Source organism: Chlamydotis macqueenii, chromosome 5, assembly GCF_036417535.1.
Source record: "Chlamydotis macqueenii isolate bChlMac1 chromosome 5, bChlMac1.mat, whole genome shotgun sequence".
NCBI classification, from domain to species: Eukaryota; Metazoa; Chordata; class Aves; order Otidiformes; family Otididae; genus Chlamydotis; species Chlamydotis macqueenii.
In genome coordinates this window covers 3,418,211-3,434,599 of record NC_141560.1, presented here as the reverse complement: position 1 = coordinate 3,434,599, position 16,389 = coordinate 3,418,211, and the positions used below count along the sequence as shown (strand labels likewise).

Below are 16,389 nucleotides of genomic sequence, written 5' to 3'. Positions count from 1 at the left end.
CTTAATCACGTAACGAGAGATCTTTCGCCGCCGCCGCTGAGCAGTCAGAACCTTACATGGGCCTGAAGCAGCTATTGATTCGGCTCCAGGGCTCTCGGTGTATTTAGGAACAAACCAGCAGAATAACGCTAATATTTGAAGACGTGGACGGGGAAGAAGCCGCTCGGGTAGCTGCAGCCCAGCTGTGGTGGGAGCTCTCCGCGGCAGGCGGGGGGGACGCATCCATCGAGAGCGGTTCTGACTTTCCTTCCGTGGCATCCGACGTGCTAGAATAAATGTTCCCGGTTTTGGGGAAAGTGGGGTTTTTGCTGGAAACTTCACTCTCCTTTTAGTGACTGTTACCAGGCCGAGCTGTTTGAGGACTGGCGGAAACCACGTGGCCGAACGCCGCGATTAAATCTTGCTGGGAGCCAGGTGTTCGGCGGAGCTGCGGGGAAGACGGGCACATTGATCTGAGGGAAGAGGGGATGAGGATGTGGGGAGGTGGCAGTAGTGGAGCTGGAAGGGCTGGGATGCTCCTCCCTGGACCAGAGAGGTATTTGGACACCTATATAATATATACCTGTTTATTGTATAGATGTCCAAATGCCACTATTTTTATGTATATATAATATAATATTGGCTATATTTTAACATATATTTAATATATATAATATATAGGTATATTTTATGTATATTTATATATATAATAGATGTCCAAATACTGCTATTTTTATATATATATATAAAAAATATACAGGTGTCCAAATGCTTCTGTGGTCCAGGGAAGAGCTTCCCAGAGCTGTTGTGACAGGACGAGGGGTAATGGTTTCAAAATAGAGAGAAGCAGATCCAAACTGGATATAAGGGAGAAATTTTCTTACACTGAGGGTGGTGGAGCACTGGCCCAGGTTGCCCAGAGAGGTGGTGGATGCCCCATCCCTGGAAACATTCCAGGCCAGGTTGGCCGGAGCTCTGGGCAACCTGATCTGGTTGGAGATGTCCCTGCTCCTTGCAGGGGGGTTGGGCTGGGTGGGCTTTGAAGGTCCCTTCCAACCCAAACCATCTTGTGATCCTGTACGACATAGATATGGTTTGGTCTTTGCCCCAAGGGTGTCTCGGTTCATATACATCCAAAAGCTCCTTGGGGCAAACACCAAACCACTCCCTGCAAACCCGGGTCGCTGCCCGTCCTTTCTTCCTCTGTGCGTGACCTTGGTGCCGTGCCGTGGGTCACACGCGTCCCCGAGCGCCGGGTGCCGGAGCCAAGTGCTGACAATGGAGGCAGGAGCTAATCTCTGCCGGGAGGTCACGCGCTTACCGGGCAAGAGGGGCAAAAATCATCCCGGGGGGGGTCACGCTGAATTTGCACAGGGCGTTTTATTCCTGGAAGGCGTGGGGGAGATCTGCCCGGACCTCGGTGCCCACCGCGGCTGGTCAAAAATTGTAGGGTGGTGGGGTCATCCTGACTTGGGGAGCTGGCGTTTGCTTTTTCGCCCGCACAGGGTTGCAGGCTGTGCTGTGATGCTCTCCCAAGCCGCCTGTTTCCGTCTTTATTCCTTCACCCCACAGATCAGTCCTTGTGCCGCCTTGTTTTCCTCCGTTACCTTTTCCTGCCCTCCGCAGCATCTCATGCTCGTGGTCTCCCCGAGGAGAACTGAGTAGATATTCCAAGGTGGAAGGGGAAAGAAGTAGTCCCTGCTCTGACAGCGTAGCTCTTCCCTCTGCAGATCACTTCATTTCTGAAATTAGGGTCCGGTGTGGTCCGGACGGAACCGTGCTTGCGAGTCGCTCGTATTTTGGTAATAAGCGTTTGCTGTCTTTGCCCCCCGGAGGATTTAATTACGCACTTCAGTAATTTTAGCGTATGGCATGATTAATGAGTAATTTAAGTAATTCCTCATGTCGCCAGGACCCTAGCTGGTTGCATTTATAAAATCCTCCGTACGCAAGCAGGAATGCACTTGAGTGAATTATTTAGGGTCGTGCCTTTTCTTATATTCTCTTTAAATTGTACCCAGAGGTGCCACCAGTGCAGTGTGTGGTTGCTTTTTAAAGAAAGATCTCTATTCTTGTGCAGAAATTACTGCAAAGGACAGGTCTCGCCGCCGGCCGGGTCGCAGCTCCCGGGAGGTGGCTGTGGGAAGATGCTGGAGCCGCTCGCACATCCCTCGCTTTCTCGGAGGTCATGCGAAGCCGGAAAAAAAGGCGATCTCATTCCCAGTCACTGGGATTACAGCCCCTCCATTCCCACAGCAACCAGTTAACGGCAGGGATCGACCCTGCCTGCTGCAGGAGGAGGCAGGAGGAGAGGATCCCGGGGATGGGCAGCTGTTGCCCGAAGGGCGGCCTGGAAGCCTGCCCGGGAGCAGCTGCTGGCAGGCGACGCCGGCCTGAAGGGCCAGCTTTGATCTGCGATTAAAGACCAGAGAAAGAGAAAGTAAAACTTCACTTTTTAATTTTTTTTATTTATTTAAATTTTTTTGGAGCAGCAGGGGTTTGTGCTGCCTGCCTGACGGGCAGCGGGGCACAGAGATTGGCATGGGGGGCTCTCACGTGCCCCTCTCCGATCATCGTCCTGCTGGGGAGATATTTCTGCCCAGCAGACAGCCCGTCAAATACGCAGATGCAATTTGGTGGGGCTGCAGTCGACGCTTTATTGGGGTGGGTGGGAATATCCTCACTGGAAAGTAGGATTTGGGCAGGCAGGAGATGCGGCTGCATTGCAGAGCTCCCGCTTAACCCATCGTACTACGTAACAACAAACAGAAAAATCCTCTTTTCCTCCACAATGGTTCCATTGCGGAGCTCCCGCTAACCCGGCATCCTATGAGCGGAAAAATCCTCTTTCCCTCCACAACGGCTTCATTTGATTCCGGGAGAGCAGACGCCTTGTGTCTGCTCATGCCCTTAAGCTGCTTCTCTGCAGCCTCCCCTTTTTCCTGCTGCTGCCTGTATTTTTTTTTTTTTTTCCATGTGTCCTGGGAGCAGTGAGGGACTCCAGGCAGGATCCGCTGCGGCTATGTGGGCACGTGGGAGAGGAAAAGCAAAGAGTGAGATGCAAGTGTGAAGGATTTTTCCCATGCCTCGGCGTTTCCTGCTCCAGTGATGCTGCCTCTCAGGGGGAAACGGCGTGTCGCAGAGCCGCAGGAGAGGGGAGATGCTGTGGTGGGGTAAAAGCTTGCATCCTTCTCCTCTTAGAATCACAGAATGGTTTGGGTTGGAAGGGATCTTCAAAGGTCATCCAGTCCAACCCCCCTGCAAGCAGCAGGGACATCTCCAACCGGATCAGGTTGCTCAGAGCCTCATCCAACCTGGCCTTGAACGTTTCCAGGGATGGGGCATCCACTCTTCTTCTGGCTGTGAAGACTTGGAACCTACGCTGCTCTCCAGCCTGAGCAGAGATCATTCCGGTTGGTGCTGGTGGGAGCTGAGAGCACTGGGAGGAGGACGTGGTGCCAGAGCTGGGAGGAGGCAGCTCTGAGAGGAAGCTCTCCAGAATTCATGACTGCTTCCATCCTTACCCGCCCTGACTGAGCAAGACGAAGAAATTCCCTTAGGGTCTTTTTTTTTTTTCCCCAGAGGCTGGTAGGGCATCACACCCAACTCCTGCCTCGTGATCCTCAAAGAGCTTTTTGTGAATTAATCACCTGTTTTGGAAAACGAAGTCTACAGAGCATCCTGTGTCGAGCGGCAGCGGTTTCCGTGCCCGCATCCCGTCTCCCTCTGGTCCCCAGCTCCCCGAGGGCGAGGGATGCTGGGGAATTGGGATCCCCCCTTCCATAGGGTAAGGGTGGTCCCGTCCCGGGGAGCGTGTGGGGCCGAGGGAGGAGGGACGGGATGCAGAGAAATCCCGTGAGGGTGAGGAACTGCTTCCCCTGGCCTCTCCTGTCCCAAAATAGCAGGGTGCCCGAGGCTGGGTGACTGATGGGAGGGCGATAGCCAGTCTTCCTTGCTTCAGCCTCCAGCCGCTAAATGCAACCTGAGACGAGGTGACGGTGGCATTTGGGAGCAGCAGCGTGATGCAAGCCCAGCCTGAGCAAGACGACACCGTCCAGCAGTCTAGACGCCAAATGTGACCCTACCTTTTTTTTTTTTTTTATAAACGGTCTCCACTTCAGTACAGAACGTCCTCTGACTTCTGAAGTATTCGTAATATTTCCACGCCCTCCGCTGCCAAAAATACTTCTATAAAAAGCTACTGGTTTAGTTTTTTGTTGTGGGGTTTTTTTTGTTTGTTTTTGGGTTTTGTTTTTGTTTTGTTTTTTTGCAAAACTGAAATCCTTTGCTGCTCCGAGATGCGCAGCGTTCCCAGGGCTTTACCCACGTCCGTTAACATCTGGAGCCACAGCCCTGTTGCTTTCCAGGAGGCAAAGCTGTCTGGAGTTACTCCTCACCATTGCAAACCTCTTTAAACCTTTTCTTTTTTTCTTTTTCTTTTTTTTTTTTCCTTCATTCATGCCCTGCTGGGAAATAAAGTAGCATTTTTAGTGGTCTTCCACTAAAGGGGGCTACAGGAAAGGTGGGGAGAGACTCTTCAGCAGGGCCTGGTGTGACAGGACGAGGGGTGATGGTTTCAAAATAGAGGGAGGCAGATTTAGATTAGATATTAGGAAAATTTTTTACCCTGAGGGTGGTGGAACCCTGGCCCAGGTTGCCCAGAGAGGTGGCGGATGCCCCATCCCTGGAAACATTCCAGGCCAGGTTGGCCGGGGCTCTGAGCAACCTGATCTGGTTGGAGATGTCCCTGCTCCTGGCAGGGGGGGTTGGGCTGGGTGGGCTTTGAAGGTCCCTTCCCACCCAACCCATTCTGTGAATCTATGATTTTTCCTAAAATAGTGGCACTGGAGTCCTGGTAGATGCACGTGAGCATCTTGTCGGGTTTTTGGGGTCAACGCCAGCATCTCATGGTACGCTCTCCGGGTGGTCAGTGGCACCACGGAGATGCTCGGAGATGGCGTTCGCGTACCGGCGCGGAGACAAACCTGGAGAAGTACCGAGGAAGGGTTTGCTGCCTTTTGCCGCCGCGAGCAGAGAGGTTTGGCAGTAGCGCAGCGATTTCTAAATATGTCTAGGGGATGGGTGTGGAAGGAAATCTTACCATTTAGAGAGTCGGCCAAATTGCAATGTACTCAGCTTTTTAAATTGCAAGGCCTGAGCGTTCCCGCTGCCAACTTCTTCATTTCACTCTTTTCCTGTTTTATTGCTTGCCTATATTCAGCTGCAGCTGTCGTGTAGGACCCAGACGGACACCAGAAACTAGACTGTGAGGGAAATAACGAGATTTAATTGCGAAGTGACTGAAATGGAAAAAAAAAATATTCCACTTTCTCCCCACCCCGGTCCCCGTTGTGTCTGTGGAGCAGCGTCGGGTTGTATGTCACCGCGTGAGTCAGTGAATTTTTTCACCCTTACTCTGCTGTTGACAGAGACCCTTTAAATAGACTTTCATCCTGAAGACGTTAGGAGATGCTGGCAAACCCGGTGTCACCGCCTTCCTTCAGATTATTCCGGTTGCTCTTTATGGGCTGATGGAGAGGGTGTAAGTGGATTTTTTCCTCTTGTTTGCGGCGCTTAATTTAATTGAGTTCCATTTGACTTTCGCTGCAGTTCAGGGGCAGGGCTCAAAGTGCTGTCTGTGCTCTGAGAGGCATCCGGATAACTGGAGCCTGGGGATTTCGTCCCGCTTGCAGAAAAAACCATCCAAACATTCAGCGTTTGTTGACTCCATCTCTCCGACTGCTCTTTTTATTAGCCTTGTAGTAAAGCCTGGTTCCATCGCCGCTGGCTGCCTCCTCGTCCTCCTCCTGGGTCCCTTCCGGACAACGGTGCCTGGTTTCGGCTCTGAACACCGCTCACGTTGGCGTTTGTGAGCAGCAATCGCGTCGCTGCAGACCCCGCTGACCTCAGTTTTTTGGGTGGTTTTGCGGTGGCGGTGACCCTGCAAGTCAAGAGGCGCTTGGCTTTTCCACACTGAATTTGGGAAAGCTCTGGCAAAGCCCCTGCCAGGGTCAGCCCCAGTTAGATCCACGCCCGCGGCACTCCTTGGGCATCTCAGGAGGCTTTGAGGGATGTCCTGCTGTGGAGCCTGGGGCAGCAAGTGGAGAATTTGGCTTTTACCCAAATAAGTATTTAAGCAGCCGGGCAGCTGAAGAACCCATAATAAAATGTTCTGAATGTAGGCGGGTGTACGAACCTGGTAACCTCTGCTGAGGGGATGAGGACCTGCTCCACCGTCAGATACTGCCCAGCGGCCGGTACAGCCATGGTCTTATCTCCAAGCACTTCAAAAGTTACTTAAGTCTTTTTTTTTTTTTTTTTTTTTTTTTTTTTTTTTTTGCCTCTGGTCTGTTTTGTAAAACTTTATCTCGAGTGAATTCATGTTGAAGATAAGTCAGATGCTTAATTCTGTAAACGCAGAAATTCTGGAAATTCAGGAAACAGCCTCCATAGAATTCACTCATTCCAAGGAAAAATATGTTTTTGAGGTTTTTTTTTAAGTCTGAAATGGGAGAGAAATGGGGTTTGAGGTCTCATTTTTCTAAGAATCATCATGTCGTCGTGCAGAGGCTGTAATTTTTGTGAGTCATTGCTTCGAGACAAGGGTGACCCAGTGCAGAAATATCCCACTTCCAAACACATTTCCTAATGGAGGGCGACCAGGTCAGCATTAAACAGAGGATTTCCCCTAAGTGCTGTCTGTGCTACAAGTAAAATTACGGAGTTTTTATGCTTCAAGAGCTGACCAGGCGAACCAGCTCTTTTAAGGGAGACGGAAATCGGGTGGCAAAACGGACGCTAAGAGCTTCTGCGGAGAATTATTTTTTCGTATCTATCAAAACTGAATATTGAAGTGAATATGACTGCAGTAATTTTAAATTTTGAGGAAGTTGGGAGGTACTCGGACAGCGCTGCCAGTCGATGATGCTGTGTTGCGTATGCAGGAAAACCACAGACCTGATTCCTCGCGGGACGGAGAGCCCATCCCTCGCAGCACCCAAATCGTCCCTGTGTGTCCCCCCTGCCCTTGCCTCGGTGGGGTCTGGGGACCCTGCATCTTAGGTGGGGACAAAGCAGCACAATCACCCCTTCCTCCACGCCGAGACACGTGGATTTCGTTGCCGTCTCTGAAATCCATTGCAATACACGTTGGTGGTTAAAGATGCAGCAGCTGCAAGATTTTCTTGGTGGATTTGGTGAAAAAGGTCAGAAATTGTGAATTTTCCACCCTGCAAGGTGGATATTTTTTCTTTAAAGCCAGTTTTCTAGGGGCAGTGGGTGTGGTGTCCTATGGAAAAGGAGGATTTCATCCCAGCTCTGCTGTTTGGCTCTGAGTGGGAGATAAATGGGCACAGCCGGGCTGGAGGAGCTGTGCAGGGGCTGGGTGAGGAATGAGGGATTACACAGGGAAAAAAGCGCCATGGATTTGTCTTCAGCGGGACACAGCACAGGCACAAGTAGGCTCTTGCAGGGGATCTTTAAAGCCCACCCAGTCCAACCCCCCTGCAAAAAGCAGGGACATCTCCAACTGGATCAGATTGCTCAGAGCCCCGGCCAACCTGGCCTGGAATGTTTCCAGGGATGGGGCATCCACCGCCTCTCTGGGCAACAAATCCTCTAAGCTTGACCTTCTGCTGGGACATGGATGTGGAGCTGCAGGTACGTCAGGGCTCAGCCACAACTGCAGCTGGTCCAGCGTGGGCTGGAGGAGATGTCAAGATACGAACAGTTCCCAGTCAGATCCAGCTGAAAAATGGTTTCAGACCAGATTTTGGTCGGAGCTCTTCCCTCCGTACGGAGCACACCACATGTTGTTGTAGATGGTTTCTGCTAACAGCAGCCACCAGCGACACCGGGACGCTCAGTAAGAGGCTGGATGGCTGGGTTTTCACACGCTTACGCAATAAATAGAAATAAAATGCTAAAAGGATCATTTCCAGTAATTTCTAGCGGATGTTGCCACTGCCATCTGTCTGGTGCGTACAGACAAGAAGTCTCTTTTAAAGCGAGCACAGCCCACACCAGCGCGTCCGTTGAAGAGTCAACGCATCAGCCTTGTTCCGAAGGTCACTTCTCCCGGTCCACCCACATCCCACTGACCCTTTTTCCTTCCTTTTTCCTCCTTGGGCAGGAGCAGCTTGGTTTCAACTGGAAAACATGGATGAAATAGTTAACGGAGGGTTTCCAGTGGGAATTTGGGGCTGAAGTCAAACCCTGGGGAGATGTTTTACCCCAGGGGAACAACTCCAGCCAGTGGTCTTGGTGAAAAGCCCAAACTTATAGAAAGGACTTGAATATTTTTGCTCCACTTGGATACTTTAAGGATCTTTCTCTTGCTTTTATGGCCAGAAAACAGGAGCTGGGGCTCTGGAGCGGTTCCTTGTCCCAATTTCCAGTTAAGCTGGAAGCCCTTACGCCCTGGGATGGGCTCTGCTTTAGCTACGGTAACTACACACCGTGTTTGTCAAGCCCAGCTCTGTTCAAAACGCACTTTCAGACCCTTTGTCCACTTAGCAATCATAAGCAGCAGCAAACGTTTTTTTTCACCAGCAGTTTACTGAAAAATTTAAACGTGCGGCTGGAAAATGTGCAAAGTTGCTTCTCACTTTTTCCCTGAATTCCGGGGTGGGAAATAAAAACAACGTCGCTCTCTTGCCACTTTTCTGCTCACTGCTTTTTAGCACGGTGGGCTTTATTTTTAACGTCCCCTGCAACCCTCAGCTGGCTTCAGTGGGTTTGTAGAGTCTCGGGGATGATGGTATGGGAGAAATTTGGGGTTTATGGGTGGGAAACGTGCTGGGCTGCGGGGGAGCAGGGACGCCCCGGCGTCGCAAGGATGCCGCTGCCTTCGCCCTGCCCCGTGGCCGCGCAGGGCTTGCCGAAAACTTGCCCGTATCCTTTGTAACCCTCGGTGAGCAACTGAGGGACTATAAAAAAGTCGTTTCGGAATCAGATGGTCAAGCTTTGGGCCGGCTCCAACAGATTGCTTTCAGGAGCCGCGCTTGGCCCGCGGCCCTTCTCTTGGCCTCTCTGAATGGTTTCAGCTGAGAGGCTGTATCAGTTACTAACGCACCATAAATAAACAGCGGAGTATAAACCTTGCTAGCAAAAATACCAGGGGAACTCCTCATTTTGGGCTGCGCCGCGTGTTGTCCCTTGCGCCTGACCCTGGTTGTCCCAGCGGATTTTTTCTCCGGGAGGTAAGCTGGCTGCGGTAAATGGGAAGGGGAAGAGCTGGCTGGATTCGTACGCTGGGTATTTATTGCTAGAAATGGTCAAAAAGTTGTGTGGGGAAACCAGCTGTTGGTTAGGGGGTGCAGGGAAGGAGTTTAGCATGATAACGTGAATGAAATAATAGTAAATCAGTGTTAAGTTAAAGCTTAAATTAAGTAAAGCTTTATATATAAAATAGAAATAAATATCTATAAGTAAAGAACTAAAATTAAAGCTGTGCCAGATGGTGGTTTGGGAGGGGAGACCCGTGATACAAGAGGGGGTTAAATCCAGAGGTGCCGCACCTCTGGATTCAAACGCCTCGGGATCCGTCCCTGGAAGTCGCCTCAGATCAAATCCCCCAGATGTGCCGGGCACGGCAGGGGTGGTGGTGGTGCCCAGGCTGTCAGTTAAAATAGCAGCAGTGGGGGGAAAAGGGCAGAGCACAGGTTGTTGTTTAAAATAGCGTCGCAGGGAGGCTGTCGTGGTGTCCCCACCCCAGGAGGGGACAGCCCGGGCGCCAGGCGTGAGCTGGGGCAGACGCATCCATCGCCCGTGGGGACGCGTCCCGCTCGGGTCAAGTGCTGGGGACCAGATTCCAGTTTTAATTATAATCCCCTGCCTGGGAGTGTACAGCAAACTCCCACTGCTGCCAGCGCGGTGGGGAGATACGAACCCTGTAACTTCTCCTCGTTAGAGTAACGACTGATTGGTCTGGTTCCGCGTTCCTCCTGGTGGGAAAACACAGCCTGGGTGCGACGCAACCAGCTCCCTCTCCTCTGTCTCCTGGCCGGGGGCTGCTTTCCCTACGGCATCCCGAAGGGCAAAGCTTGGCATGTCACTGTGCAGCTGAGCATTTTCGGGAGATACGTGCGAAAACCAGAACTAGAAACGTCACAAGGGCTTGAACACAGACAACCAGCTGCGGAGGAGAGCTCTGAAACTCCTCCTTCCAGGCTCAGGCGTGACCCATCATCTCCTTGTTTCTCATCCAAGCTGTATTTCGGAGCTCTCCAACCTTTTTGCAGTCTTTCGTCATCGCGGTGGGATGGCTTTGTGCCCAGGTGAATGCTTTTCCAGGTCGGTTCCCCCATATCCACTGAGAACAGTTTTGAGTAGGTAGAGGGTTCGTTCTCCCCTCTTGGTTTTTGCAGCTCCGGCGAGGGACTCACGGCTCCCCTCCCGTCCCTCGGTGGTTTCCGTGGTACCATGGATGGTGGGCTCCGCTTTCCCAGGAAGCTTCTTCCCACTTGGAAGCGACTGCAGCGGGCATAAGGAAATCCAGAGTACCGCTTTAGTGGGAAATAGCCCTGAAATTCCCGTATTCCTTAGAGAAATGAGTAAAATCAGTGATACTCCCGTGGCTTAAAAGACAAACACGCTGTGATGCTCTTCATTTTAAATAATACAGTTTTAAAATTATTCAGGCTGGTTCTGGTCAGGGAAATGGGAGAGATTTGCTCTGAAAAGGAAACACTTTGGCCAAGATCTCTTTAAAAAGTGGATTTCTTAAATGTAGGCTCGAAAATTTCCAGTCTGATATGTAAATAAGTAGCTTGACTCTTGGATTGCTCCCGTGGAAGTGAGCGTAACTGGCCTCTTACCTAGGTGCCTAACTGGGGCTTTACAGGGTGATTAATATATGTAATTTTAAAATATTTACATTTAAGATAATGGGTGGGAATGGTACCAGGCTCTGTCAGAAGGTCTAGCAGTGCTTGTATTTGCATCTGAGCGGCTGTGCCTGGGAAATTCTGCGTTTTTCCCGAATGCTGTGGTACCTCTCCAGCCGAGGACCGTGCTTGTTTCCAGCAGGCTTGCAGGGAAAATGTTCTCAACTTGATTTTTAACCACTGCAACGCAGGAAAATCAGCCAAGGGAGATATTGCACCTTGCTAAAGGAAGGATATATTCTTTTTTTCCGTCCTGCCTTTGTAAAAGCGGTTTATTTTCTCCCCAGACATCAGGCATCCAGAAGAGCTCTCCCTTTTGAGGAAACCCAGAGATCCATCCAAGAAAAAAAAGAAGAAGTTGGATGATCAATGCGAAGACGATGCCTTCGAGCTGGAGGGTCCGCTGATCACGCCGGGGTCCGGTGAGCCGGGGCTTGCTTTGTGAGGACGGGCTTGTTGGTGGGAGGCAGACAGAGAAGAAAATGGGAGGGGAAAATGGTGTGGGTCTGACCTAATTCCTTAAGGTCTGTGCAACAAACGGACCCCAAATAAATTCCACAAATCATCCAGGGCTGCAGCACTCGGTCGCGGTCGCACAGATGCATGCCTGAAGCTGTCACGCATATAGAGGAGCGGAACAACACCAGACTGTGTAAAATAAATCAGAAACCAAGTGTGACCACTTTAACACTCAGATTGGGTTACTGAAAGCTTTTCTTACCCTATTAAGAAAGGAGTTAAATGGAAAATCGTTCCTAATGTCAAATTCCAGGTGTGGTTTAGGCAGTACCACCATTCTACTCCTTATTTATAGCCCAGCAAACCCAGGGTTTTATTAATTGCGTTAGTGTTCCCTTATGTTAAGGGCAGAGCTATAGATTGTAACGCTGAAAAATAAAACCTCTTTTATTGCTGGGAGGGTAATTTGCCAGTCTGGCTTACAGAACCTGAGCAGCATTGCTAGGAGAATTGCTGACGGAGTAACATCGCTAACGGAGTAGCATCGCTGATGGAGGAGCGTCTCTTGCCACAGGCAGCAAAATTGATGCAGGGAAGTGTCTGCAAGCAAAGGGCTCTGCTCCACAGCTGCTGGAGATCTGCTGTTGGAAGGCAAATGGCAGGAGGTTAAATGATGAAGAGGGTCAAGCGGGAGCACTTCAGCCCAAATGGACCTGGGGAGAAAGCCGCTGAGATGCGCGCTCCTGGGCGGTGAGACGTGTCTGGCTGCCAGAGCTCTTGGTTTTACATCCAGTGACGAGAGGGAAGCAGGGCAGCTTTAATTAAAAAAAAAAAAATCTTGGAATTCAGTGAACTCTTATTCATTGGTCTTAAATTAACTGAAGTACAAGTGAAGGTCGCGCAACGTGGTTGGTGTCGCTGGTGGCTCTGGGCTTGCAGACAGACAGGTTTCGGCTGCGCAGGGCACAGGCGAAGGTGACGATGCCGTGAAGCTGCCGTGCCAAAGTGATGCGCACCACGGGCTCCGCAGCAAACCCTCAGCACGGGTCTGTAGCGAGGGAAAAGTAATCCTTCTTTGGCTCTGGTCTCTCTCTTTCTCCTCTCAGTTACTTGAAAATATTCCTGGGCTAATCCCCTCCCACTCCTGGCTCAGGGAGTTCTCCCTGCAGCAGGCAAGGCTCCAGTCAATTTTCATTTTCACTTGTCTTTTTCATCCTGAAAGTCTGTAACCAGCCTTTCCAAAAGTCAGTGTTCGCGGAGAGCATCTCTGTTAGATGAATAGGAAATGCTTGGCCCGCTTTGGGGGAAATGTATGGAAAAGATATTTTAAAATTTTAATTATTTATTGAGCTTTCAGAGAGTCACTTTGAACAAACCCCCCTTGTGAAGGAGATGACTTTGGCTGCAGGTTTAATTACTGCAGCTCCCTGTGAAGTTTAGGTCCCATCAGTTCTAAGTCCTGGTTTTGACCCGAATAAACGGTTTCTAGCGTTGTTCCAACATCAGTTCGTGTGCTGAATGCTTCTGTAAAATGAGTTCGTCCTTCTGGTTCTGCTTATTTCAGTGCCTGTGGATTTACTGGGCGTGTTTTGTCACCGAGCGCCCCGTACCTGGCGGAGAAACTGTTTAAATCACCGCAGGCAGAGCTGTCAATACACCCACCGTCAGCGTTGCCCAACGCTTTCCGTTAGCAGACCTGTATTCGCTTGTTTATAAGTTAGCCAAGCTATTTCAGCTGGAATTTTCCGTGACGTTGCCTACCTCGGGCAAATTTTTTAAGGGAAGCCTCTTCTGAGATGTTTCAGACGTTTGGAAGGGGATGAGGAGAACATCCAAGGGAAAGCTTTGCTCCTCTGGAGCAGACACTGGAACAGAGGGATGTCCATGGGAAAACCTGCCTGATTTGGGGCAAGAAGTGGGTTTTTCTTTTGTTGGTTAATGCTCAGCCCTGTCTGCTTGAGCCACGTGAAGGGTGAGGCTGACGCGCTTGCGAGAGCGGATGGGGAGGAGGCGAGAGCATCTTTCGGGATGCAGTTTATGGATGGTGATGGTGGTTTATTGCTGGTTCTTGTTGGGCTGGTCTGCTCCGTGGGCCATGAGGAGAGCACCTTTCTACTGCTTTGATGATCGTAGAATCATAGACTATCTCCAGTTGGAAGGGACCATAAAGATCATCAAGTTCAGCTCCCAAAGTATAAGTGTCCGGTACGAGTCCCTGGCAAGTCACCCCCAGCCTTCTCCTTGCAAGCATGAAGCCTGAAGGTGAATATCTCCATCCCTTCATCATTTCTGCAGGTTTTTTGCTGCCACCCAGTTTGCTGGCTCTTTCTCGGTGGCTGGTTCCCACAGTGCTTACTGGTCCCCCAGGCTTTTTGTCAAAACATGAGTCCAGACCGCGATGCCAGCAAAACGAGCAGGAGCATTAAAAGCATCCTGGTGGTTTTCTTATTTGAGGGCGACGGACAGTTTTCGCTTCTATTTTCCATCCTATCCAGCAGTTTAAAATCATGTTTCTGTATTGTTTAATTTTCCTGACCACGATGTTGGCTGTCGTTGGTGTGATGCTGCTGATCCGAACCGTTTGTGCTGCTACTTGAGATACCCATCGCCAAAAATGAGAGTTTGGAAAGGTTTTTCTAGACTGTTCCAGATGTTTAGCTCAGCTTTCTGTCATTTCTTGGGCATTCAGGGAGGAGGGTTTGTTTGGAGTGAGGAGCTGAAGGGTGGCCCGAGGGCAGCAGCAGGAGACGGCACAGAAGACCTTAATTCTGGCATCTCAACCCTGCCACACGCCCCTTCAACACCCTTAATGATTTAAGGCTCGTGATTTAAAAAGGATGCAACTCTTTCCCAAAAAAAAGTTGGGCGTTGGTCCTTCTTGATACTGGCGCGCAGATTTACACCCAGCAACTGGTGCTGAGCTCACTGCCTGGTGTAGACACGCAGTGGAATTACTGACATTAGGACATGGTCGTTGAACCTCCCTGATTTTGAAAAATCCACGTTTTATATTCTTAACCTAAAAATCTATGCTCCTGCGAGATGAGTAGGGACTGGTTAGCTCTCAGCTGGTTTGGGGGGCGAGATACCAAGCTGGGTCCGCTTTCTTCTCCTCACGTTTGTAATTTTTTTTGTGTGCTTTGAGTCCGTACGAGCCGGAAAGCTTCAAAAGGCCTGGGAGTAACGTGTGCTTTGGGATCAGTTTTGCACCAAATCGCACCACTTGCTCGGCATATTAATACCAGATCTGTTTGGCCGTCTCAGCGAGCTTTTCCGTCCGTGAAATGCCGCGTTTCCGCGCCCGGCTGTTTCCCGTCACGTGAATAAAATAACCGTGGAGTCACTTTGGTCACTTTGCCTGCCAAGCCCACCGGCGCTGCTGCGAACACTCCATTTGGGTGGTTGAACCTCACCCGTGCTGTTCTGCCTTCTTCCAAAAATGCCTGTTTTCAGCTTCTGTCCTTTCCAACTCTCCCAGTGACTTTCTCTCGCCTTCTCACTTCCCTCCTTTCTTTCCCTCTCTATAGGCACCGATATTCTTTACATCGGCCCCGTCAAAGGTGAGCTCCACCTCAGTAGGACTTTTGTGTTCTGCCTCTGGTCTCTTTGACTACGTCCTTAGTTTATTTTCCTGCTCCTCCTAAAACTTTTGACTTCCAAAATCTTTAAGCAACAGGTAATGCTGGTAAGTCGGGGGCCGTTCGTGTCCCAGGTGCCACGGAAACGCAGGGGGCAGGAGTTTCCCGGCGTAGGAGACCTGCGCCTTTTCCCATGGATTTGGGCTGGAATGAGTTTTCCATCAGTTTTGCTCTCGGAGAAGAGCGGAGAGAGAGAACGGGGCAGCTTTTCATGGGAAAACAAGCAGCGCAGTGTTTTCCCATTGCGGAAAAAAAAAAAAGAGGTTAAAAAAGGGAAGGTTTTTTATCCGCTGGCTTCGGGTTTGTATCGGAGTTGGCTTGGTTGGGAGCAGGCAGGGCTTGGCCGTGAGCTAACTCCCGGCTTTTATTCCTCTTACCGGTAGGAAACATATATTCCAGCCCAGGACTGTATAGCAAAACGATGACGCCGACCTACGACGCTCACGACGGCAGTCCCCTGTCACCTACTTCAGCCTGGTTCGGTGACAGCGCCTTGTCGGAGGGGAACCCGGGCATCCTGGCCGTGAGCCAGCCCGTCACCTCCCCGGAGTCCTTAGCAAAAATGTACAAGCCGCAGGCGCTGCTCGATAAAGCCAAAATCAACCAAGGGTGAGTTGAGGATTTGGTTTTCTGCTCTTTTATTCTTTTTTTTTTTTTTTTTTTCAATATGGGGTTTTAAATTGTGTTCTTGCAAGCGTCATCGCGACTTCAGCGGAGCTTTTTGTGTTGACAATTTACAGATGGCTGGATTCGTCTCGATCTCTCATGGAGCAGGAGGTGAAAGAAAACGAAGCTTTGCTGCTCCGGTTCAAGTACTACAGCTTTTTTGACCTGAATCCAAAGGTACAGAGCTGTCTATTTCAGTTGCATCATACAGGGAAGGCTTTGAGCAAAGGATACCTCTGTCTCTAATCTGCTGTTGTGTTGGTAAATCCTCCACCGCTTTGAAAATCGGTCTTGGAGGCATCAAACCTGGCTTTGCGTGCTCCCACGTACCGGTTCGGTATTGCCAGAGATGCTCTACGCAACGCTGCTGCGGTGGCAGAGGCTTCTCAGTCTCGGAGTGAAGCATTGCACTGAAATAAAAGACAAAGTGGTTTGTTCTCGAGCTGGTCTCGTACGTTTTGCAACCTTAACGTGGTTTTGCGCTGTGCCGTAGTACGACGCCATCAGGATCAACCAGCTGTACGAGCAGTCCAAGTGGGCCATTCTGCTGGAGGAGATCGAGTGCACGGAGGAAGAAATGATGATGTTTGCGGCACTGCAGGTAGGAGACGGCCTTACAATTTGGGTTAAGCTTGATTTTGTAGCTTTGTGGACTTCTTTATTGATTAATGCTGATTAACACGATAAGGGGAATCTGCTGTAACTGGTGTTTCAAGCCTCACCTTGTCTTTGGTGGGAGCTTGGACTTCTCATGTTGGTAG

At 50.4% G+C, this 16,389-nt stretch overlaps 1 protein-coding gene across 4 annotated transcripts in view; it reads left to right on the top strand.

Moving 5' to 3' along the window:
• FERMT2 (FERM domain containing kindlin 2) overlaps positions 1-16,389 on the top strand; it is a 50,036-nt gene that overhangs the window by 20,742 nt on the left and 12,905 nt on the right. For 2 of the 4 annotated variants that reach the window (XM_086748331.1, XM_086748330.1), the window contains exons 3-7: positions 11,153-11,287; positions 14,852-14,884; positions 15,346-15,571; positions 15,703-15,805; positions 16,122-16,229. In XM_086748331.1, the coding sequence (XP_086604457.1) occupies positions 11,153-11,287; positions 14,852-14,884; positions 15,346-15,571; positions 15,703-15,805; positions 16,122-16,229 (605 nt within the window). The remainder of the gene's footprint in view (positions 1-11,152; positions 11,288-14,851; positions 14,885-15,345; positions 15,572-15,702; positions 15,806-16,121; positions 16,230-16,389) is intronic. The other 2 variants (XM_086748334.1, XM_086748333.1) reach the window with 1 other exon arrangement.